The sequence below is a fragment of the Oncorhynchus kisutch genome, unplaced genomic scaffold (assembly GCF_002021735.2).
Source record: "Oncorhynchus kisutch isolate 150728-3 unplaced genomic scaffold, Okis_V2 Okis01b-Okis20b_hom, whole genome shotgun sequence".
NCBI classification, from domain to species: domain Eukaryota; kingdom Metazoa; phylum Chordata; class Actinopteri; order Salmoniformes; family Salmonidae; genus Oncorhynchus; species Oncorhynchus kisutch.
The window spans coordinates 11,459,958-11,482,860 of NW_022261978.1; the positions used below are offsets into that span (position 1 = coordinate 11,459,958).

Sequence of the window (22,903 nt, forward strand, 5' to 3'; positions counted from 1 at the left end):
TACATTGGTTTAACCTATTTAAAAAAATAAGCAAATATGCAGTCCAAACACGTCAAAAAATGTATTCAATTTTAACTAATAAATCCATTCATTTTACAGAGTGAGACAGACATGGTTTTTGTCTAATAAATCCATTCATTTTAAAGAGGCAGACATGGTGTTTGCCTAATAAATCCATTCATTTTAAAGAGGCAGACATGGTGTTTGTCTGATAAATCCATTCATTTTAAAGAGGCAGACATGGTGTTTGTCTAATAAATCCATTCATTTTAAAGAGGCAGACATGGTGTTTGCCTAATAGAGGGAGACGTAGGAGAGAGAGGCAGACATGCAGTGATACATTATTAAACATTTGGTCCAGTGTATCTGGCTCCTGAGCGGCACAGCGGTCTAAGGCCCTGCATCTCAGTGCAAGAGGCGTCACTACAGTCCCTGGTTCGAATCCAAGCTGTATCACATCCGGCCGTGATTGGAAGTCCCACAGGGCGGCGCACAATTGGCCCAGCGCCGTCCGGGTTTGGCCCGGGGTAGGCCGTCACTGCAAATAAGAATTTGTTCTGAACTGACTTGCCTCGTTAAATAGAAAATATGACCTTCATTAAGAAATAATAATGATATACAATTGAACTCTCTGTGTGAAAGTGGGACAAAACACAAATGACTAAGCAATTTATTTCCCCAAAAAATGTTTTATTCAAAAACTTTTTTTTTACAGCACTATTCCCTTTAGGAAAAAAGCTCCCCAAGTTAATGCCTAGGCTTTAGCTCAGTGGGCTAACAGCACAGCCTTGCGGCAGACTTGCATGTATACAGGGTTCAAATCCATGGCTCTCAGCCACATGTGTAAGGCATCAAGTGATGGAGCAGGCTCTCTGGTTTAGAATACCCAAACAGCCTATCAGTGATGGAGCAGACTCTCCGGTTTAGGATACCCAAACAGCCTATCAGTGATGGAGCAGACTCTCTGGTTTAGAATACCCAAACAGCCTATCAGTGATGGAGCAGACTCTCTGGTTTAGAATACCCAAACAGCCTATCAGTGATGGAGCAGACTCTCTGGTTTAGAATACCCAAACAGCCTATCAGTGATGGAGCAGACTCTCTGGTTTAGGATACCCAAACAGCCTATCAGTGATGGAGCAGACTCTCTGGTTTAGGATACCCAAACAGCCTGTCAGTGATGGAGCAGACTCTCTGGTTTAGAATACCCAAACAGCCTATCAGTGATGGAGCAGACTCTCTGGTTTAGGATACCCAAACAGCCTATCAGTGATGGAGCAGACTCTCTGGTTTAGAATACCCAAACAGCCTGTCAGTGATGGAGCAGACTCTCTGGTTTAGAATACCCAAACAGCCTGTCAGTGATGGAGCAGACTCTCTGGTTTAGGATACCCAAACAGCCTGTCAGTGATGGAGCAGACTCTCTGGTTTAGAATACCCAAACAGCCTGTCAGGGATGGAGCAGACTCTCTGGTTTAGGATACCCAAACAGCCTATCAGTGATGGAGCAGACTCTCTGGTTTAGGATACCCAAACAGCCTATCGGTGATGGAGCAGACTCTCTGGTTTAGGATACCCAAACAGCCTATCAGTGATGGAGCAGACTCTCTGGTTTAGGATACCCAAACAGCTCAAAGTCTGGCTCATACAAACTGTACAGCTTCCTCCTCAACTCGGCCGGAACCTCAGCGAACCAATCCCGTTCCCAGCTGGCCGCCGTGCGGTTCCGGTTGCTAGGCGGGAACTTTATCTGGTCTTCCAGGCCCAGGATCCGGAGCAGCTGATCCGAGTCGTCCTCCAGGTTTTCCAGCGTGCCGATGAAATCATAGTGGATCTGACAGGGGTGACAGAGCCGGTACACCTGGGGAGGAGGAGAAGAAGTAGTTAATTAAGTACAGTTGGGTTGAGAGCACACACACACATGCAGACACATACACACACGCACAGACGCACACACACACACACACACCCACGCAGACACACGCAAACACACACACGCAGACACACACACACAAACACGCACACACACACACGCACACACGCACGCAGACATACACACACACGCAGACACATACACACACACGCCCACCTGGCGCCAGTGTTCGTTGAACGGCTGCTCCTGCTCCGTCTGGGGGTCGAGGAGATACCGGACGAACTCCGAGAACGACGGCTGGATCCCCGCCTCGAACGCCTCTGCCGCTGACTCCGGAACCCTGGAGGTCCCGTTTCCATAACGACGTAGCATGACCGAGCCAAACTGGCGGTAGAAGTCTTCATTGGGCTGTTGGAACTTGTTCCGGAAGGCGGAGATGAGTCGGACGAAGGGGTCGCGGACAAACAGGAACTTGGTGTAACTCTGCAGTTTCACCCTCATCAGGTGACGGGAGAGACGGCCGTACCTACGCCAGAACTATAGGAGGAGGAGGAGGAGGAGGAGGAGGAGGGAGGGAGGGGGGGAGGAGGGGGAGGGGATGAGGAGGAGGAGGAGGAGGAGGGAGGAGGAGGAGGGAGGGGATGAGAGGGAGGAGGGAGGGGATGAGGAGGAGGAGGAGGAGGGGGAGGAGGATGAGGGGGAGGATGAGGAGGAGGGAGGGGATGAGGATGGATAGAGTGAAGAGAAGGGGATAAAGAAGTTGGATGACGCATCACTATTCTTCACACACACAGTACACACACAGTATACACACAGTATACACACAGCATACACACAGTATACACACAGCATACACACAGTATACAGACAGTATACAGACAGTACACACACAGTATACAGACAGTACACACACACAGTATACAGACAGTACACACACAGTATACATACAGTATACAGACAGTATACACACAGTATACACACAGTATACACACAGTATACAGACAGTACACACACAGTATACAGACAGTACACACACAGTATACAGACAGTACACACACAGTATACAGACAGTACACACACAGTACACACACATTATACACACAGTATTCACACAGTATACAGACAGTAGATAGACAGTATATAGACAGTATACACACAGTATACAGACAGTAGATAGACAGTATATAGACAGTAGATAGACAGTATATAGACAGTAGATAGACAGTATACACACAGTATACACACAGTACACAGACAGTATTCATACAGTATACAGACAGTATACAGACAGTATATAGACAGTATACAGACCTTGGAGAAGGTGAGGTGCAGGGAGGAGTTGTGTATGAGGTCAGGGGGCAGGGCCTGGGGGTCGCGGTAAGGTTGTCCATCCGGAGCCAGCAGACCCTCAGAGAGAACCACCATTACACGCTTCCAGTTGGTACATGCTACCTAGAGAGAGGAGGAGTAGAGGGGGTGGAGGAGAGGAAGAGAGGAGGTGGAGGAGAGGTGAGGAGGTGGAGGAGAGGAGGGGGAAGGAAAGTAGGTGAGGAGGGAGGAGAGAAGGAGAGGAGGAAGGGGATGGAGGAGGAGGAGGATGGGAGGCGAAGGGGTAGGAGGAGGAGGATGGGAGGTGAAGGGGTAGGAGGAGGAGGATGGGAGGTGAAGGGGTAGGAGGAGGAGGATGGGAGGTGAAGGGTTGGGAGGAGGAGGATGGGAGGTGAAGGGGTAGGAGGAGGAGGATGGGAGGCGAAGGGGTAGGAGGAGGAGGATGGGAGGTGAAGGGGTAGGAGGAGGAGGATGGGAGGTGAAGGGGTAGGAGGAGGAGGATGGGAGGTGGAGGGTTGGGAGGAGGAGGATGGGAGGTGAAGGGTTGGGAGGAGGAGGATGGGAGGCGAAGGGGTAGGAGGAGGAGGATGGGAGGTGGAGGGTTGGGAGGAGGAGGATGGGAGGTGAAGGGGTAGGAGGAGGAGGATGGGAGGTGAAGGGTTGGGAGGAAGAGGATGGGAGGTGAGGGGGTAGGAGGAAGAAGAGGATGGGAGGCGAAGAGGTAGGAGGAGGATGGGAGGCGAAGGGTTGGGAGGAAGAGGATGGGAGGTGAAGGGGTAGGAGGAGGAGGATGGGAGGTGAAGGGTTGGGAGGAGGAGGATGGGAGGCGAAGGGGTAGGAGGAGGAGGATGGGAGGTGAAGGGTTGGGAGGAGGAGGATGGGAGGTGAAGGGGTAGGAGGAGGAGGATGGGAGGTGAGGGGGTAGGAGGAGGAGGATGGGAGGTGAAGGGGTAGGAGGAAGAGGATGGGAGGTGAGGGGGTAGGAGGAGGAGGAGGATGGGAGGTGAAGGGGTAGGAGGAGGAGGATGGGAGGCGAAGGGGTAGGAGGAGGAGGAGGATGGGAGGTGAAGGGTTGGGAGGAAGAGGATGGGAGGTGAGGGGGTAGGAGGAAGAAGAGGATGGGAGGCGAAGAGGTAGGAGGAGGATGGGAGGCGAAGGGTTGGGAGGAAGAGGATGGGAGGTGAAGGGGTAGGAGGAGGAGGATGGGAGGTGAAGGGTTGGGAGGAGGAGGATGGGAGGCGAAGGGGTAGGAGGAGGAGGATGGGAGGTGAAGGGGTAGGAGGAGGATGGGAGGTGAAGGGGTAGGAGGAGGAGGATGGGAGGTGAAGGGGTAGGAGGAGGATGGGAGGCGAAGGGTTGGGAGGAAGAGGATGGGAGGTGAGGGGGTAGGAGGAAGAAGAGGATGGGAGGCGAAGAGGTAGGAGGAGGATGGGAGGCGAAGGGTTGGGAGGAAGAGGAGGAAGAGGATGGGAGGTGAAGGAGTAGGAGGAGGATGGGAGGTGAAGGGTTGGGAGGAAGAAGATGGGAGGCAAAGGGGTAGGAGGAGGAAGAGGATGGGAGGCGAAGGGGTTGGAGGAGGAAGAGGATGGGAGGCGAAGGGGTTGGAGGAGGAAGAGGATGGGAGGCGAAGGGGTAGGAGAAGGAAGAGAAGGAAGGGGATGGGAGGCGAAGGGGTAGGAGGAGGAAGAGGATGGGAGGCGAAGGGTTGGAGGATCAAATCTTTTTTTATATCAACAGTTGTCACAAAGTGCTTTACAGACAGACAGCCTCACACTCCAAACAGCAACCAATGCAGAGGCAGAAGCACAGTGTCTAGGAAAAACTCCCTAGAAGGCAGGAACCTAGGAAGAAACCTAGAGGGGAACCCGGCTCTGAGGGGCGGACAGTCCTCTTCCCCTCCCTACCTTGGGAACATAGCAGTAGATGATCTCATGTCTGTCGTCTACGATCAGGTGGTTTAACTCCCGGTTGGGAATCTGGTCAAACGCCCTGAATTTTCCTGGGAATTCTAATGTTCCGTTCCCAGAACACATATGACTGATGCGCCTCCTCCTCTCCTCTTGTCTCCTCCCCTCCTCCTCTCTTTTCTCTTCCTCCGCCTGCCTCACTCTCTCCTCTTCTCGCTTCCCTTCCTCTCCTCTCCACCTCCCCTCCAGCTCTGAGGAGTCTGTTACTTGGGGGAGGGGGTGTTCCTCCCCTGGGGGTTTGGGGGTCGCCCTCCTCCCCTCTCCAGGCCGGTCAGGCTCTGTGGTTCTGGGGGGTTTGTGGGTCGCTTGCTCCTCTGTGTCCCTGGGTGGGGGTTTGGTGGGTGTGGAGGAGCTGGGTGAGGTGGGGTGGGGGTGAGGGTCATGGGGGTAAAGGTCATGAGGGTCGTGGGGGTAGAGATTGAGCGCTCCCACGTCGTCCCAATAGAGGATGATGAGCAGGACCATTAACACAGACCCCAGCAGGAACGCCAGACGGAAGCATCGGGACGTTCCCATGGTTACCACAGCAGAGGGGGCGGAGTTATCTCAGCTCCATGGCCCGACGGTCACTAAGGGAAACACTTCCTGGTTGCCGACGACAACACCTGAGAGACAAAAGGTGAAAAGAATCCAGGAGTCACACCAAAACACACACAAACTGTGTCTAAACACCTGGTAGAGTTAGTGGTTAGTGATCTGATCGAACACGTGGTAGAGTTAGTGGTTAGCGATCTGATCGAACACGTGGTAGAGTTAGTGGTTAGTGATCTGATCGAACACGTGGTTGAGTTAGTGGTTAGTGATCTGATCAAACACGTGGTAGAGTTAGTGGTTAGTGGTCTGATCGAACATGTGGTAGAGTTAGTGGTTAGTGATCTGATCGAACACGTGGTAGAGTTAGTGGTTAGTGATCTGATCAAACACGTGGTAGAGTTAGTGGTTAGCGATCTGATCGAACACGTGGTAGAGTTAGTGGTTAGTGATCTGATCAGGAAAAACTCCTAGCCCATGTATAAATATATACCTGTACATATTAATTGGTAATCCAATCCAAAACTTGCCTTGAGGCTGTATACAGGTGCTGCCGCCATCAGACGCGTTGCCAAAGCAACCATAAAACAAGGAATCCAAAACGTATTTCTCAGAGGCTCCACGTTTTCAAACACAGGTCATTTCATAGGCTACAGAGTCCCTCCATGGTCAAAGCAAAACTGCTGGGATTTAAATGATACAGTATAGCAGCCGAGTAGATTTCTTAGTTCAAAAACCGTATGGTACCACCATAACTGAGGCCTACCTGAGGTCTACCTGAGGCCTACCTGAAGCCTACCTGAGGTCTACCTGAGGTCTACCTGAGGCCTACCTGAGGTCTACCTGAGGCCTACCTGAGGTCTACCTGAGGCCTACCTGAGGCCTACCTGAGGTCTACCTGAGGTCTACCTGAGGCCTACCTGAGGCCTACCTGAGGCCTACCTGAGGTCTACCTGAGGCCTACCTGAAGCCTACCTGAGGTCTACCTGAGGCCTACCTGTCTACCTGAGGCCTACCTGAGGCCTACCTGAGGCTACCTGAAGTCTACCTGAGGCCTACCTGAAGTCTACCTGAAGTCTACCTGAAGTCTACCTGAGGCCTACCTGAAGTCTATCTGAGGCCTACCTGAGGCCTACCTGAAGTCTCAAACCTACAGGAGGGTAGCTCTCCAGGAACAGGGTTGGGCAGCCCTGCTCCAACCTACAGGAGGGTAGCTCTGCAGGACACACAGGAAGAGAGAAGGCCAGAGAGGCAGCCCTACTCTGGATGATTAATGTAGATATCAGAAATGGTCCGTGGGAACAGCAGTGGATAGGACCAGGGTGTTAAACTCACAGGCTGCTGTGAAGAAACCTGAACTCAACCAACCCTCTGTCTCTCTCTCTCTCTGTGTGTCTCCCTCTGTCTCTCTCTCTCTCTCTCTCTCTCTCTGTGTCTCTCTGTCTCTCTCTCTCTCTCTCTCTCTCTCTCTGTCTCTCTCTGTCGCTCTCTCTAGCTGTCTCTCTCTCTCTCTCTCTCTCTCTGTCTCTCTCTGTCGCTCTCTCTCTCTGTCTCTCTCTCTCTCTCTCTCTCTCTCTCTCTGACTCTCTCTCTGTCTCTCTCTGTGTCTCTCTCTCTCTGTGTGTCTCATCAGGGGAGAGTTCTATTTTAAACACTCACAGGGCCTAATTTTATTTTTATTTTAACAGGGAAGACATACTGAGCCCATGGTCTCTTTTTCAAATGTGCCCTGTTTACGGGTCAAAATAACCATACAATGGACAATGACAATGGCATAGAGGACATGGTCTGTCAGACAGTGTCCCTCATTTCATGGCAGGCAGCAATGTATGGCAGACAGCTCTCTGTTCTCACCCAACAGGACGAGTAGCCTATTCTCATCAGGCAGGTCTTTGAAACCTTGAATAAGGGTTTCAAAATAGGGGATTATAAAAAAAATATATATATATATATATACTTTGAAAGGAATTGCAGCTCTGTCTCGGGTTCTGCTGTTCAGCTGTTCTCTCTCTCTCTATGTGCTATTTCAAACCCACAGGATATAAATACAGTGCTTTAATAGCTACCACCAGTCAGCCTGCCAAAAATACCAGGCAGCAAGGAGAAGCTTTGTCACGTTATAGGTCATTTAAAAACAGACGTATAATATGAAATCATGTTTTAATATATTTTAATACGGCTATGAAATAAATAATTTAGATAGACAAATTGTATAATACCATAAGAATAAATAACATCATATATAAAATATTTAGTAAAAATTCAGCTCATAGCTCAATCTGAAGTAGGCAGACAGACAGACATAGCTGACAGAAAGACAGACGGACATACCGACAGATCGACAGACAGTGAGATACAGACATAGCCGACAGACAGGCTAGTCCACCTGAACATGTTGGGTTCTAGTCTGCCTGAACATGTTGGGTTCTAGTCCACCTGAACATGTTGGGTTCTAGTCCACCTGAACATGTTGGGTTCTAGTCCACCTGAACATGTTGGGTTCTAGTCCACCTGAACATGTTGGGTTCTAGTCCATCTGAACATGTTGGGTTCTAGTCCACCTGAACATGTTGGGTTCTAGTCCACCTGAACATGTTGGGTTCTAGTCCACCTGAACATGTTGGGTTATGTGCTCTAGGATGAATAATGTCTGACTGTTTTACCTCCAACACCACCAACTACTGAAATACTCCTCCACCTCTCCCACCCACCCAACCACACACACTCTACAAACAACATTAATTTATACAGTAGACAGAGTATACAGCTCCTGTTGAACACAATGTAACCATTCACTGACCCACCCCTCTCTCCCTCTCTCTCTCAAGGCTATGCTCACTGAGTCTGTACATAGTCAGAGCTTTCCATACGTTTGGGTAAGTCACAGTGGTCAGGTATTCTGCCACTGTGTACTCTCTGTTTAGGGCCAAATAACATTCCAGTTTGCTCTGATTTTTCTTTCCAATTTGTCAAATAATTATCTTTTGGTTTTCTCATGATTCGGTTGGGTCTAATTGTGTTGCTGTCCTGGGGCTCTGTGAGGTCTGTTTGTGAACAGGGCCCCAGGACAAAGGACTCTTCTCCAGGTTCATCTCTCTGTAGGTGATAGCTTTGTTATGGAAGGTTTGGGAATCTCTTCCTTTTATAGGTGGTTGTAGAATTGAATGACTCTTTTCTGGATTTTGATCATTAGCGGGTATCGGTCTATTTCTGCTCTGTATTATTCTATGTTTTATGCTGTTACCCAGAGGATTTTATAAAGCCGTACGTTTTCCCCCAACACCACTGTCCATCCATTTGTATAGCAGACCCTCATAACAAATGGAGTCAAACGCTTTTTTGAAAACAACAAAACATGAGACTTTGTTTTTGTTTTTGTTTGTTTGACAATTAGGGTGTGCAGGGTGAATACGTGGTCTGTCGTACGGTCATTTGGTAAAAAGGGAAATTTGACGTTTGCTCAGTACATTGTTTTGACTGAGGAAATGTGCAAGTCTTCTGTTAATGCAGAGGATTTCCCCAAGGTTGCTGTTTCCACTTTTGTGGGTTGTGGTGATCAGTACTTGGTTCCAAATATTGGGGACGAACCAGGAACCAGGAAGTGTTTCCCCTAGAGCATCCCCCATCCCCCCCCCCCCCCAGCAGCAGAACACTCAGACTGGGTTCTTACTGCTCCTAGTAGAGCATCCCCCCCCCCAGCAGCAGAACACTCAGACTGGGTTCTTACTGCTCCTAGTAGAGCATCTCTCCCCCTCCTCCCCCCCCAGCAGCAGAACACTCAGACTGGGTTCTCACTGCTCCTAGTAGAGCATCTCCCCCCCGCAGCAGAACACTCAGACTGGGTTCTCACTGCTCCTAGTAGAGCATCTCTCCCCCCAGCAGCAGAACACTCAGACTGGGTTCTCACTGCTCCTAGTAGAGCATCTCTCCCCCCAGCAGCAGAACACTCAGACTGGGTTCTTACTGCTCCTAGTAGAGCATCCCCCCCCCCAGCAGCAGAACACTCAGACTGGGTTCTCACTGCTCCTAGTAGAGCATCTCCCCCCCGCAGCAGAACACTCAGACTGGGTTCTCACTGCTCCTAGTAGAGCATCTCCCCCCCGCAGCAGAACACTCAGACTGGGATCTCACTGCTCCTAGTAGAACTCAGCTAAGCGGAAGTGAATGTCTGTGCTTGCATACTCCTTCAAAAGAACCTTTGCTAAAAAAATGAGAACAAAAAAAAGCATCAATATTACTGTTTGTCCCTCTTGAGACAACATAGCCAGTAACACTTTCTTAAAATAGTCTGAATTCATCTAAGATAAATCAAGAAATCTGAAAATAATTTTGATGTTTTTTTTACAAGGTCTTAGTCGCGCATTTTTACATCTACAATTGGGGTAGTAATTCTCAAGTGAACTTGCATGAAAACTAGTCGTCTCATGTTGAATAACAACATGAAAACCAGTCGTCTCTTGTTGAATAACAACATGAAAACCAGTCGTCTCTTGTTGAATAACAACATGAAAACCAGTTGTCTCTTGTTGAATAACAACATGAAAACCAGTTGTCTCTTGTTGAATAACAACATGAAAACCAGTTGTCTCTTGTTGAATAACAACATGAAAACTAGTCGTCTCTTGTTGAATAACAACATGAAAACTAGTCGTCTCTTGTTGAATAACAACATGAAAACTAGTCGTCTCTTGTTGAATAACAACAAACTTACTTGAAGAATCACGTCCATAGTTCCCAATCCTACTAGGAGTAGTGCTCTTGACCAATGACGGACGAAGGGGCATAGACTTCGGCTACCGAACCTCAACTTGCCTCAATAAAACATTCTGTGTGCGTGAACAGCCCCCCAAAAAACCTGCCCGAAGATCAAAAATGTCACAAAACTTTGTCCCAATACATGTCAAACCACAGGTCCCAATACATGTCCCAATACATGTCCTAATACATGTCCCAATACAGGTCCTAATACATGTCCCAATACATGTCCCAATACATGTCATAATACAGGTCCTAATACATGTCCCAATACATGTCCCAATACAGGTCCTAATACATGTCCCAATACATGTCCCAATACAGGTCCCACCACAGGTCCTAATACATGTCCCCATACATGTCCCAATACAGGTCCCAATACATGTCCTAATACATGTCCCCATACATGTCCCATAAAGGTCCTAATACATGTCCCATACAGGTCCTAATACAGGTCCTAATACATGTCCTAATACAGGTCCTAATACAGGTCCTAATACAGGTCCTAATACAGGTCCTAATTCAGGTCCTAATACGTGTCCTAATACAGGTCCTAATACAGGTCCTAATACAGGTCCTAATACAGGTCCTAATACATGTCTCATACAGGTCCCATACAGGTCCTAATACAGGTCCTAATACAGGTCCTAATACAGGTCCCATACAGGTCCCATACAGGTCCTAATACAGGTCCTAATACATGTCCTAATACAGGTCCTAATACAGGTCCCATACAGGTCCTAATACAGGTCCCATACAGGTCCTAATACATGTCCCATACAGGTCCTAATACATGTCCTAATACAGGTCCTAATACAGGTCCCATACAGGTCCTAATACAGGTCCTAATACATGTCCCATACAGGTCCTAATACAGGTCCCATACAGGTCCTAATACAGGTCCTAATACAGGTCCTAATACAGGTCCCACCACAGGTCCTAATACATGTCCTAATACAGGTCCTAATACAGGTCCTAATTCAGGTCCTAATACAGGTCCTAATACAGGTCCTAATTCAGGTCCTAATACAGGTCCTAATACAGGTCCTAATACAGGTCCTAATTCAGGTCCTAATATGTGTCCTAATACAGGTCCTAATACAGGTCCTAATACATGTCCTAATACATGGGGCGGCAGGTCCCACCACAGGTAGCCTAATTAGAGCGTTGGGCCAGTAACCAAAAGGTTGCTAGATCGAATCCCCGAGCTGACAAGGTAAAAAAAAACATATCCTAATATATGTAATAAGTCTCCACAGTAAACCCAGTCTCCACAATAGACCCAGCCTCTATAGTCCCAGCCTCTATAGTCCCAGCCTCCACAGTAGACCCAGTCTCCACAATAGACCCAGCCTCTATAGTCCCAGTCTCCACAGTAAACCCAGTCTCCACAATAGACCCAGCCTCTATAGTCCCAGCCTCCACAGTAGACCCAGGCTCCACAGTAGACCCTGACTCTCTAGTCCCAGCCTCCACAGTAAACCCAGTCTCCACAATAGACCCAGCCTCTATAGTCCCAGCCTCCACAGTAGACCCAGCATCTATAGTCCCAGCCTCCACAGTAGACCCTGACTCTATAGTCCCAGCCTCTATAGTCCAAGCCTCCACAGTAGACCCAGTCTCCACAATAGACCCAGCCTCTATAGTCCCAGCCTCCACAGTAAACCCTGACTCTATAGTCCCAGCCTCTATAGTCCCAGCCTCCACAGTAGACCCTGACTCTATAGTCCCAGCCTCCACAGTAGACCCTGACTCCACAGTAGACCCAGCCTCTCTAGTCCCAGCCTCCACAGTAGACCCAGGCTCCACAATAGACCCAGCCTCTATAGTCCCAGCCTCCACAGTAGACCCTGACTCTCTAGTCCCAGGCTCCACAATAGACCCAGCCTCTATAGTCCCAGCCTCCACAGTAGACCCTGACTCTCTAGTCCCAGCCTCCACAGTAGACCCTGACTCTATAGTCCCAGCCTCCACAGTAGACCCTGACTCCACAGTAGACCCAGCCTCTCTAGTCCCAGCCTCCACAGTAGACCCAGGCTCCAAAGTAGACCCTGACTCTATAGTCCCAGCCTCCACAGTAGACCCTGACTCTATAGTCCCAGCCTCTATAGTCCAAGCCTCCACAGTAGACCCAGGCTCCACAGTAGACCCTGACTCTCTAGTCCCAGCCTCCACAGTAGACCCAGTCTCCACAATAGACCCAGCCTCTATAGTCCCAGCCTCCACAGTAGACCCTGACTCTATAGTCCCAGCCTCTATAGTCCAAGCCTCCACAGTAGACCCAGGCTCCACAGTAGACCCTGACTCTCTAGTCCCAGCCTCCACAGTAGACCCAGGCTCCACAGTAGACCCTGACTCTATAGTCCCAGTCTCTATAATCCCAGCCTCCACAGTAGACCCTGCCTCTATAGTCCCAGTCTCCACCGTAGACCCAGCCTCCACAGTAGACCCAGCCTCCACAGTAGACCCAGCCTCCACAATAGACCCTGCCTCCACAATAGACCCTGACTCTATAGTCCCAGTCTCAATAGACCCAGTCTCCACAGTAGACCCAGTCTCCACAGTAGACCCAGCCTCCACAGTAGACCCAGCCTCCACAGTAGACGCTGCCTCTATAGTCCCAGTCTCTATAGGCCCAGTCTCCACAGTAGACCCAGCCTCCACAATAGACCCTGCCTCCACAATAGACCCTGCCTCCACAATAGACCCTGCCTCCACAATAGACCCTGACTCTATAGTCCCAGTCTCTATAGTCCCAGTCTCCACAGTAGACCCAGTCTCTATAGTCCCAGTCTCTATAGACCCAGTCTCCACAGTAGACCCAGTCTCTATAGTCCCAGTCTCCACAGTAGACCCAGTCTCCACAGTAGACCCAGCCTCTATAGTCCCAGTCTCCACAGTAGACCCATTCTCCACAGTAGCCCCAGTCTCCACAGTAGACCCAGTCTCTACAGTAGCCCCAGTCTCTACAGTAGCCCCAGTCTCTACAGTAGACCCAGTCTCCACCGTAGACCCAGTCTCCACCGTAGACCCAGTCTCCACAGTAGTCCCAGTCTCCACAGTAGACCCAGTCTCTACAGTAGACCCAGTCTCCACAGTAGACCCAGTCTCCACAGTAGTCCCAGTCTCCACAGTAGACCCAGTCTCTACAGTAGACCCAGTCTCCACAGTAGTCCCAGTCTCCACAGTAGACCCAGTCTCCACAGTAGACCCAGTCTCCACAGTAGACCCAGTCTCCACAGTAGTCCCAGTCTCCACAGTAGACCCAGTCTCCACAGTAGTCCCAGTCTCCACAGTAGACCCAGTCTCCACAGTAGACCCAGTCTCCACAGTAGACCCAGTCTCTACAGTAGACCCAGTCTCCACAGTAGACCCAGTCTCCACAGTAGACCCAGTCTCAGCACTTTTCCTGCCCTTCTTGTGGATAGGGGATCACTTCAGCATGTTTTGTATCCCTGGAAACTCTACCCTGCTCAACAGAGATGTTGATTAAATGCGGCAGGTCCCACCACAGGTAGCCTAATTAGAGCGTTGGGCCAGTAACCAAAAGGTTGCTAGATCGAATCCCCGAGCTGACAAGGTAAAAAAAAACATATCCTAATATATGTAATAAGTCTCCACAGTAAACCCAGTCTCCACAATAGACCCAGCCTCTATAGTCCCAGCCTCCACAGTAGACCCTGCCTCTATAGTCCCAGCCTCCACAGTAAACCCAGTCTCCACAATAGACCCAGCCTCTATAGTCCCAGTCTCCACAGTAAACCCAGTCTCCACAATAGACCCAGCCTCTATAGTCCCAGCCTCTATAGTCCCAGCCTCCACAATAGACCCAGCCTCTATAGTCCCAGCCTCTATAGTCCCAGCCTCCACAGTAGACCCAGTCTCCACAATAGACCCAGCCTCTATAGACCCAGCCTCTATAGTCCCAGCCTCCACAGTAGTCCCAGTCTCCACAGTAGACCCAGTCTCCACAGTAGACCCAGTCTCCACCGTAGACCCAGTCTCCACAGTAGACCCAGTCTCCACAGTAGTCCCAGTCTCCACAGTAGACCCAGTCTCCACAGTAGTCCCAGTCTCCACAGTAGACCCAGTCTCTACAGTAGACCCAGTCTCCACAGTAGTCCCAGTCTCCACAGTAGACCCAGTCTCTACAGTAGACCCAGTCTCCACAGTAGACCCAGTCTCTATAGTCCCAGTCTCCACAGTAGACCCAGCCTCTATAGTCCCAGTCTCCACAGTAGACCCAGTCTCCACAGTAGACCCAGCCTCTATAGTCCCAGTCTCCACAGTAGACCCATTCTCCACAGTAGCCCCAGCCTCCACAGTAGACCCGGTCTCCACAGTAGACCCGGTCTCCACAGTAGACCCGGTCTCCACAGTAGACCCAGTCTCTACAGTAGCTCCAGTCTCTACAGTAGCCCCAGTCTCTACAGTAGACCCAGTCTCCACAGTAGACCCAGTCTCTACAGTAGACCCAGTCTCTACAGTAGCCCAAGTCTCTACAGTAGACCCAGTCTCTACAGTAGACCCAGTCTCCACAGTAGACCCAGTCTCCACAGTAGACCCAGTCTCCACAGTAGACCCAGTCTCCACAGTAGTCCCAGTCTCCACAGTAGACCCAGTCTCCACAGTAGTCCCAGTCTCCACAGTAGACCCATTCTCTACAGTAGACCCAGTCTCCACAGTAGGCCCAGTCTCCACAGTAGTCCCAGTCTCCACAGTAGACCCAGTCTCTACAGTAGACCCAGTCTCCACAGTAGTCCCAGTCTCCACAGTAGACCCAGTCTCCACAGTAGACCCAGTCTCCACAGTAGACCCAGTCTCCACAGTAGACCCAGTCTCCACAGTAGACACAGTCTCCACAGTAGACCCAGTCTCCACAGTAGACCCAGTCTCCACAGTAGACCAAGTCTCTACAGTAGACCCAGTCTCTACAGTAGACCCAGTCTCCACAGTAGACCCAGTCTCAGCACTTTTCCTGCCCTTCTTGTGGATAGGGGATCACTTCAGCATGTTTCGTATCCCTGGAAACTCTACCCTGCTCAACAGAGATGTTGATTAAATGGGTGAAATAGAGAACAATAAGTTCAGCACAATTTCTTTAAAACCTGGCAGGGATAATGTTGAGGCCTATAGCCTTATAGCAGTTTAGTTCAGACAGTCTCTTGACACCTTCAGCCTGAGACACTGCTGTAAAGGAAAAGGCTTCCGCTTGCATCTCTCCCCCCAGCAGAACACTCAGACTGGGTTCTCACTGCCCCTAGTAGAGCATCTCCCCCCCTCCTCCCCCCAGCAGCAGAACACTCAGACTGGGTTCTCACTGCTCCTAGTAGAGCATCTCTCCCCCAGCAGCAGAACACTCAGACTGGGTTCTCACTGCTCCTAGTAGAGCATCTCCCCCCCCCCAGCAGCAGAACACTCAGACTGGGTTCTCACTGCTCCTAGTAGAGCATCTCTCCCCCCAGCAGCAGAACACTCAGACTGGGTTCTCACTGCTCCTAGTAGAGCATCTCTCCCCCCAGCAGCAGAACACTCAGACTGGGTTCTCACTGCTCCTAGTAGAGCATCTCCCCCCCCCCCCAGCAGCAGAACACTCAGACTGGGTTCTCACTGCTCCTAGTAGAGCATCTCTCCCCCAGCAGCAGAACACTCAGACTGGGTTCTCACTGCTCCTAGTAGAGCATCTCTCCCCCAGCAGCAGAACACTCAGACTGGGTTCTCACTGCTCCTAGTAGAGCATCCCCCCCCCCCCCAGCAGCAGAACACTCAGACTGGGTTCTCACTGCTCCTAGTAGAGCATCTCTCCCCCAGCAGCAGAACACTCAGACTGGGTTCTCACTGCTCCTAGTAGAGCATCCCCCCCCCCAGCAGCAGAACACTCAGACTGGGTTCTCACTGCTCCTAGTAGAGCATCTCTCCCCCTCCCAGCAGAACACTCAGACTGGGTTCTCACTGCTCCTAGTAGAGCATCTCTCCCCCAGCAGCAGAACACTCAGACTGGGTTCTCACTGCTCCTAGTAGAACTCAACTCAGCTCAGTGAATGTCTGTGCTTGCATACTCCTTCAAAAGAACCTTTGCTAAAATAAACGAGAACAAAAAAAGCATCAATATTACTGTTTGTCCCTCTTGAGACAACATAGCCAGTAACACTTTCTTAAAATAGTCTGAATTCATCTAAGATAAATGAAGAAATCTGAAAATAATTTTGATGTTTTTTTTGCAAGGCATTTTTACATCTACAATTGGGGTAGTAATTCTCAAGTGAACTTGCATGAAAACTAGTCGTCTCTTGTTGAATAACAACATGAAAACTAGTCGTCTCTTGTTGAATAACAACATGAAAACTAGTCGTCTCTTGTTGAATAACAACAAACACTTACTTGAAGAATCACGTCCATAGTTCCCAATCCTACTAGGAGTAGTGCTCTTGACCAATGACGGACGAAGGGACATAGACTTCGGCTACCGAACCTCAACTTGCCTCAATAAAACATTCTGTGTGCGTGAACAGCCCCCCAAAAAACCTGCCCGAAGATCAAAACGTCACAAAACTTTGTCCCAATACATGTCAAACCACAGGTCCCAATACATGTCCCAATACATGTCCCAATACAGGTCCTAATACAGGTCCCAATACAGGTCCACCCACAGGTCCCAATACATGTCCCAATACATGTCCCGATACATGTCCCAATACAGGTCCCACAACAGGTCCCACCACAGGTCCTAATACATGTCCCTATACATGTCCCAATATAGGTCCCAATACATGTCCTAATACAGGTCCCACCACAGGTCCCATACATGTCCTAATACAGGTCCTAATTCAGGTCCTAATACGTGTCCTAATACAGGTCCTAATACAGGTCCTAATACATGTCCTAATACATGGGGCGGCAGGTCCCACCACAGGTAGCCTAATTAGAGCGTTGGGCCAGTAACCAAAAGGTTGCTAGATCGAATCCCCGAGCTGACAAGGTAAAAAAAAACATATCCTAATATATGTAATAAGTCTCCACAGTAAACCCAGTCTCCACAATAGACCCAGCCTCTATAGTCCCAGCCTCTATAGTCCCAGCCTCCACAGTAGACCCAGTCTCCACAATAGACCCAGCCTCTATAGTCCCAGCCTCCACAATAGACCCTGCCTCTATAGTCCCAGCCTCCACAGTAGACCCTGACTCTATAGTCCCAGCCTCTATAGTCCAAGCCTCCACAGTAGACCCAGGTTCCACAGTAGACCCTGACTCTCTAGTCCCAGCCTCCACAGTAGACCCAGGCTCTATAGTCCCAGCCTCTATAGTCCAAGCCTCCACAGTAGACCCTGACTCTCTAGTCCCAGCCTCCACAGTAGACCCAGGCTCCACAGTAGACCCTGACTCTATAGTCCCAACCTCTATAGTCCAAGCCTCCACAGTAGACCCAGGCTCCACAGTAGACCCTGACTCTCTAGTCCCAGCCTAAACACAGTAGACCCAGGCTCCACAGTAGACCCTGACTCTATAGTCCAACCCTCTATAATCCCAGCCTCCACAGTAGGCCCTGCCTCTATAGTCCCAGTCTCCACCGTAGACCCAGCCTCCACAGTAGACCCAGCCTCCACAGTAGACCCAGCCTCCACAATAGACCCTGCCTCCACAATAGACCCTGACTCTATAGTCCCAGTCTCAATAGACCAAGCCTCCACAGTAGACCCTGCCTCTATAGTCCCAGTCTCAATAGACCCAGTCTCCACAGTAGACCCAGTCTCCACAGTAGACCCAGCCTCCACAGTAGACCCAGCCTCCACAGTAGACGCTGCCTCTATAGTCCCAGTCTCTATAGGCCCAGTCTCCACAGTAGACCCAGCCTCCACAATAGACCTTGCCTCCACAATAGACCCTGACTCTATAGTCCCAGTCTCTATAGTCCCAGTCTCCACAGTAGACCCAGTCTCTATAGTCCCAGTCTCTATAGACCCAGTCTCCACAGTAGACCCAGTCTCTATAGTCCCAGTCTCCACAGTAGACCCAGTCTCCACAGTAGACCCAGCCTCTATAGTCCCAGTCTCCACAGTAGACCCATTCTCCACAGTAGCACCAGTCTCCACAGTAGACCCAGTCTCTACAGTAGCCCAAGTCTCTACAGTAGCCCCAGTCTCTACAGTAGACCCAGTCTCCACAGTAGACCCAGTCTCCACAGTAGACCCAGTCTCCACAGTAGTCCCAGTCTCCACAGTAGACCCAGTCTCTACAGTAGACCCAGTCTCCACAGTAGTCCCAGTCTCCACAGTAGACCCAGTCTCCACAGTAGACCCAGTCTCCACAGTAGACCCAGTCTCCACAGTAGTCCCAGTCTCCACAGTAGTCCCAGTCTCCACAGTAGACCCAGTCTCCACAGTAGACCCAGTCTCCACAGTAGACCCAGTCTCCACAGTAGTCCCAGTCTCCACAGTAGACCCAGTCTCCACAGTAGACCCAGTCTCCACAGTAGTCCCAGTCTCCACAGTAGACCCAGTCTCCACAGTAGGCCCAGTCTCCACAGTAGACCCAGTCTCCACAGTAGACCCAGTCTCCACAGTAGACCCAGTCTCTACAGTAGACCCAGTCTCCACAGTAGACCCAGTCTCAGCACTTTTCCTGCCCTTCTTGTGGATAGGGGATCACTTCAGCATGTTTCGTATCCCTGGAAACTCTACCCTGCTCAACAGAGATGTTGATTAAATGGGTGAAATAGAGAACAATAAGTTCAGCACAATTTCTTTAAAACCTGGCAGGGATAATGTTGAGGCCTATAGCCTTATAGCAGTTTAGTTCAGACAGTCTCTTGACACCTTCAGCCTGAGACACTGCTGTAAAGGAAAAGGCTTCCGCTTGCACATCCATCTGGAGTAATAACCTAGGACCCTCCCCTCCCCTCCAGTACATCCATCTGGAGTAATAACCTAGGACCCTCCCCTCCAGTACATCCATCTTGGAGTAATAACCTAGGACCCTCCCCTCCCCTCCAGTACATCCATCTGGAGTAATAACCTAGGACCCTCCCCTCCAGTACATCCATCTTGGAGTAATAACCTAGGACCCTCCCCTCCCCTCCAGTACATCCATCTGGAGTAATAACCTAGGACCCTCCCCTCCAATACTTCCATCTTGGAGTTATAACCTAGGACCCTCCCCTCCCCTCCAGTACATCCATCTGGAGTTATAACCTAGGACCCTCCCCTCCCCTCCAGTACATCCATCTGGAGTAATAACCTAGGACCCTCCCCTCCCCTCCAGTACATCCATCTTGGAGTTATAACCTAGGACCCTCCCCTCCAGTACATCCATCTTGGAGTAATAACCTAGGACCCTCCCCTCCAGTACATCCATCTGGAGTAATAACCTAGGACCCTCCCCTCCAGTACATCCATCTTGGAGTTATAACCTAGGACCCTCCCCTCCCCTCCAGTACATCCATCTGGAGTTATAACCTAGGACCCTCCCCTCCCCTCCAGTACCTCCATCTTGTAGTTATAACCTAGGACCCTCCCCTCCAGTACATCCATCTGGAGTTATAACCTAGGACCCTCCCCTCCCCTCCAGTACCTCCATCTTGTAGTTATAACCTAGGACCCTCCCCTCCAGTACATCCATCTGGAGTAATAACCTAGGACCCTCCCCTCCAGTACATCCATCTTGGAGTTATAACCTAGGACCCTCCCCTCCAGTACATCCATCTTGGAGTAATAACCTAGGACCCTCCCCTCCCCTCCACTACATCCATCTGGAGTAATAACCTAGGACCCTCCCCTCCCCTCCAGTACATCCATCTGGAGTAATAACCTAGGACCCTCCCCTCCAGTACATCCTTAGGGTGATGTGTCTAGTGAAAGCATCTTCCTCTTTGGTTCTGTTATCGTCCTGATTTAATGGCCTCAGGGATTTCCTGATTCATCCAATGTTCAGTTCTTTGTTTAATTCTGAAGGTTTTCCATGGAGCCACTATATCCACAGTGTTTAAGAAACAGTTGTTTAAACTGTCCCATGATTATCGATGTCTCAACTAAATATTACCCACATGTCCACTTTGAAATGATGTGGTGAGCCCAGTGGATCTCTCTCTCTCTCAAACACAATCACTCTCTCTTTCCCCTCTCTTTAGGCTGTCTCTCTCTCTCTCTCTCTCTCTCTCAAACACAATCACTCTCTCTTTCCCCTCTCTTTAGGCTGTCTCTCTCTCTCTCTCTCTCAAACACAATCACTCTATCTTTCCCCTCTCTTTAAGCTGGCTCTCTCTCTCTCTCTCAAACACAACCACTCTCTCTTTCCCCTCTCTTTAGGCTGGCTCTCTCTCTCTCTCAAACACAATCACTCTCTCTTTCCCCTCTCTTTAGGCTGGCTCTCTCTCTCTCTCTCTCTCTCAAACACAATCACTCTATCTTTCCCCTCTCTTTAAGCTGGCTCTCTCTCTCTCAAACACAACCACTCTCTCTTTCCCCTCTCTTTAGGCTGGCTCTCTCTCTCTCTCAAACACAATCACTCTCTCTTTCCCCTCTCTTTAGGCTGGCTCTCTCTCTCTCTCTCTCTCTCAAACACAACCACTCTCTCTTTCCCCTCTCTTTAGGCTGGCTCTCTCTCTCTCTCTTTCTCAAACACAACCACTCTCTCTTTCCCCTCTCTTTAGGCTGGCTCTCTCTCTCTCTCTCTCTAACACAATCACTCTATCTTTCCCCTCTCTTTAAGCTGGCTCTCTCTCTCTCAAACACAACCACTCTCTCTTTCCCCTCTCTTTAGGCTGGCTCTCTCTCTCTCTCAAACACAATCACTCTCTCTTTCCCCTCTCTTTAGGCTGGCTCTCTCTCTCTCTCAAACACAACCACTCTCTCTTTCCCCTCTCTTTAGGCTGGCTCTCTCTCTCTCTCTTTCTCAAACACAACCACTCTCTCTTTCCCCTCTCTTTAGGCTGGCTCTCTCTCTCTCTCTCTCTCTCTCTCTCTCTCTCAAACACAATCACTCTCTCTTCCCCTCTCTTTAGGCTGGCTCTCTCTCTCTCTCTCTCTCTCTCTCTCTCTCAAACACAATCACTCTCTCTTCCCCTCTCTTTAGGCTGTCTCTCTCTCTCTCTCTCTCAAACACAACCACTCTCTCTTTCCCCTCTCTTTAGGCTGTCTCTCTCTCTCTCTCTCTCTCAAACACAATCACTCTCTCTTCCCCTCTCTTTAGGCTGTCTCTCTCTCTCTCTCTCTCAAACACAATCACTCTCTCTTTCCCCTCTCTTTATGCTCTCTCTCTCAAACACAATCACTATCTCTTTCCCCTCTCTTTAGGCTGTCTCTCTCTCTCTCAAACACAATCACTCTCTCTTTCCCCTCTCTTTAGGCTCTCTCTCTCTCTCAAACACAATCACTCTCTCTTCCGCTCTCTTTAGGCTGTCTCTCTCTCTCTCTCTCTCAAACACAATCACTCTCTCTTTCCCCTCTCTTTAGGCTACCCCTCTCTCTCTCCTTCCTTCCACTGCGGTTTCCTGCAATCATCCAGGGCCTGTCCTGCCAAGATATAGCCAGTAACTCCCGCTTCCAACTGTACACGTATTCTCTTTTCTCTCTCCCCTTCCTCTTAACGTCTATGTTGAGATCACTGTGTATTCCCCATTTCCCCAATCTCCGCAGACACATTTGATAAATCCCGATTCATCTCAAATAACGGCCACACAGCAGGCTATAACAGTAAAATGACATCGGTTAACTAACATACCAGCTGTTTTAGTCGATTTGTTACCGGAAAGAAGAAAGAGGAAGCCCCTCCGCTGAAAGTACAAACTGTTCTATTCACAATAACATCCGGACGGTTTTAAATGTTAATTTTTTATTTTTCTTAACTAACGGTTTTTTCGTTTACCTCTTTGTTCGCTTCCATGTTCGCGCACCGGCCCCTCGACGTGGTACAGGGTGTGAAGTCTGGTCTGTAGATGAGCGAGAGAGAGCAGCACATAGTAGAGCACACAAAGCAACGGGACGGGACCCGAGGACCGAGCACTGCAAAGACAATCGCGAGACTTCTTGTGATCTCGTCTATCACCTCGGCAGTCTATAGATTGTAGAACCGGGAAGGTAGCTGCAGCTCAATATGGGTATTTGATGTATTATATTTTATTTAACATTTATTTAAACTAGGCAAGTCCGTTTAGAACAAATTCTTATTTACAATGACGGCCTACCCCGGCCAATTTGACGAAAGCTGGATCCCATCTAGTCATACCCTCCTTATGGCGACCGGAGTGTGGGCGAATGGGTGTGTCGAAAGGAAAGTGGTGGGCGTGTGGAAAGGAGAGCTTTCTGCTATAGGTTACATGGTTTTGATTGAGCGCTGTGTTTTTTTTCTTCCGTTTCTTACCACGCAGCTTCCATGCATTGAGCTTCCATACGGCGAGAGTTTGGACTTCTGTTCTGAAGCCAGAGGATGAGTGTGCATCTTATTTCACTGTTTT

At 49.7% G+C, this 22,903-nt stretch overlaps 1 protein-coding gene across 2 annotated transcripts; it reads right to left on the reverse strand.

The window, feature by feature from the left end:
* Positions 1-669: 669 nt before the first annotated feature.
* LOC109881042 (carbohydrate sulfotransferase 12) lies at positions 670-22,613 on the reverse strand. 2 transcript variants are annotated; one of them, XM_031811408.1, is made up of 6 exons: positions 22,315-22,613; positions 5,107-5,774; positions 3,185-3,325; positions 2,090-2,410; positions 1,632-1,861; positions 670-1,539 (listed from the first exon to the last, which is right to left on the reverse strand). In XM_031811408.1, the coding sequence occupies exons 2-6, from the start codon at positions 5,683-5,685 to the stop codon at positions 1,497-1,499; spliced, it is 1,314 nt and encodes a 437-aa protein (XP_031667268.1). In that variant the 5' UTR covers positions 5,686-5,774; positions 22,315-22,613; the 3' UTR covers positions 670-1,496. The 2 variants fall into 2 exon arrangements, with proteins under 2 accessions (XP_031667268.1, XP_031667267.1); XM_031811407.1 differs by having other exon boundaries at positions 1,586-1,861; positions 22,315-22,612.
* Between the last annotated feature and the right edge of the window lie 290 nt (positions 22,614-22,903).

What these genes read in the sequence shown, in the direction of transcription:
- LOC109881042 (XM_031811408.1), bottom strand. Translation starts at nt 5,685, where the DNA reads ATGGGAACGTCCCGATGCTTCCGTCTGGCGTTCCTGCTGGGGTCTGTG. An exon ending in TGCACCTCACCTTCTCCAAG is followed by an intron (nt 2,411 to 3,184) that starts GTCTGTATACTG and finishes CTCCTCCTATAG; the next exon opens with TTCTGGCGTAGGTACGGCCG. An exon ending in TTGTATGAGCCAGACTTTGA is followed by an intron (nt 1,540 to 1,631) that starts GCTGTTTGGGTA and finishes CATCACCGATAG; the next exon opens with GCTGTTTGGGTATCCTAAAC.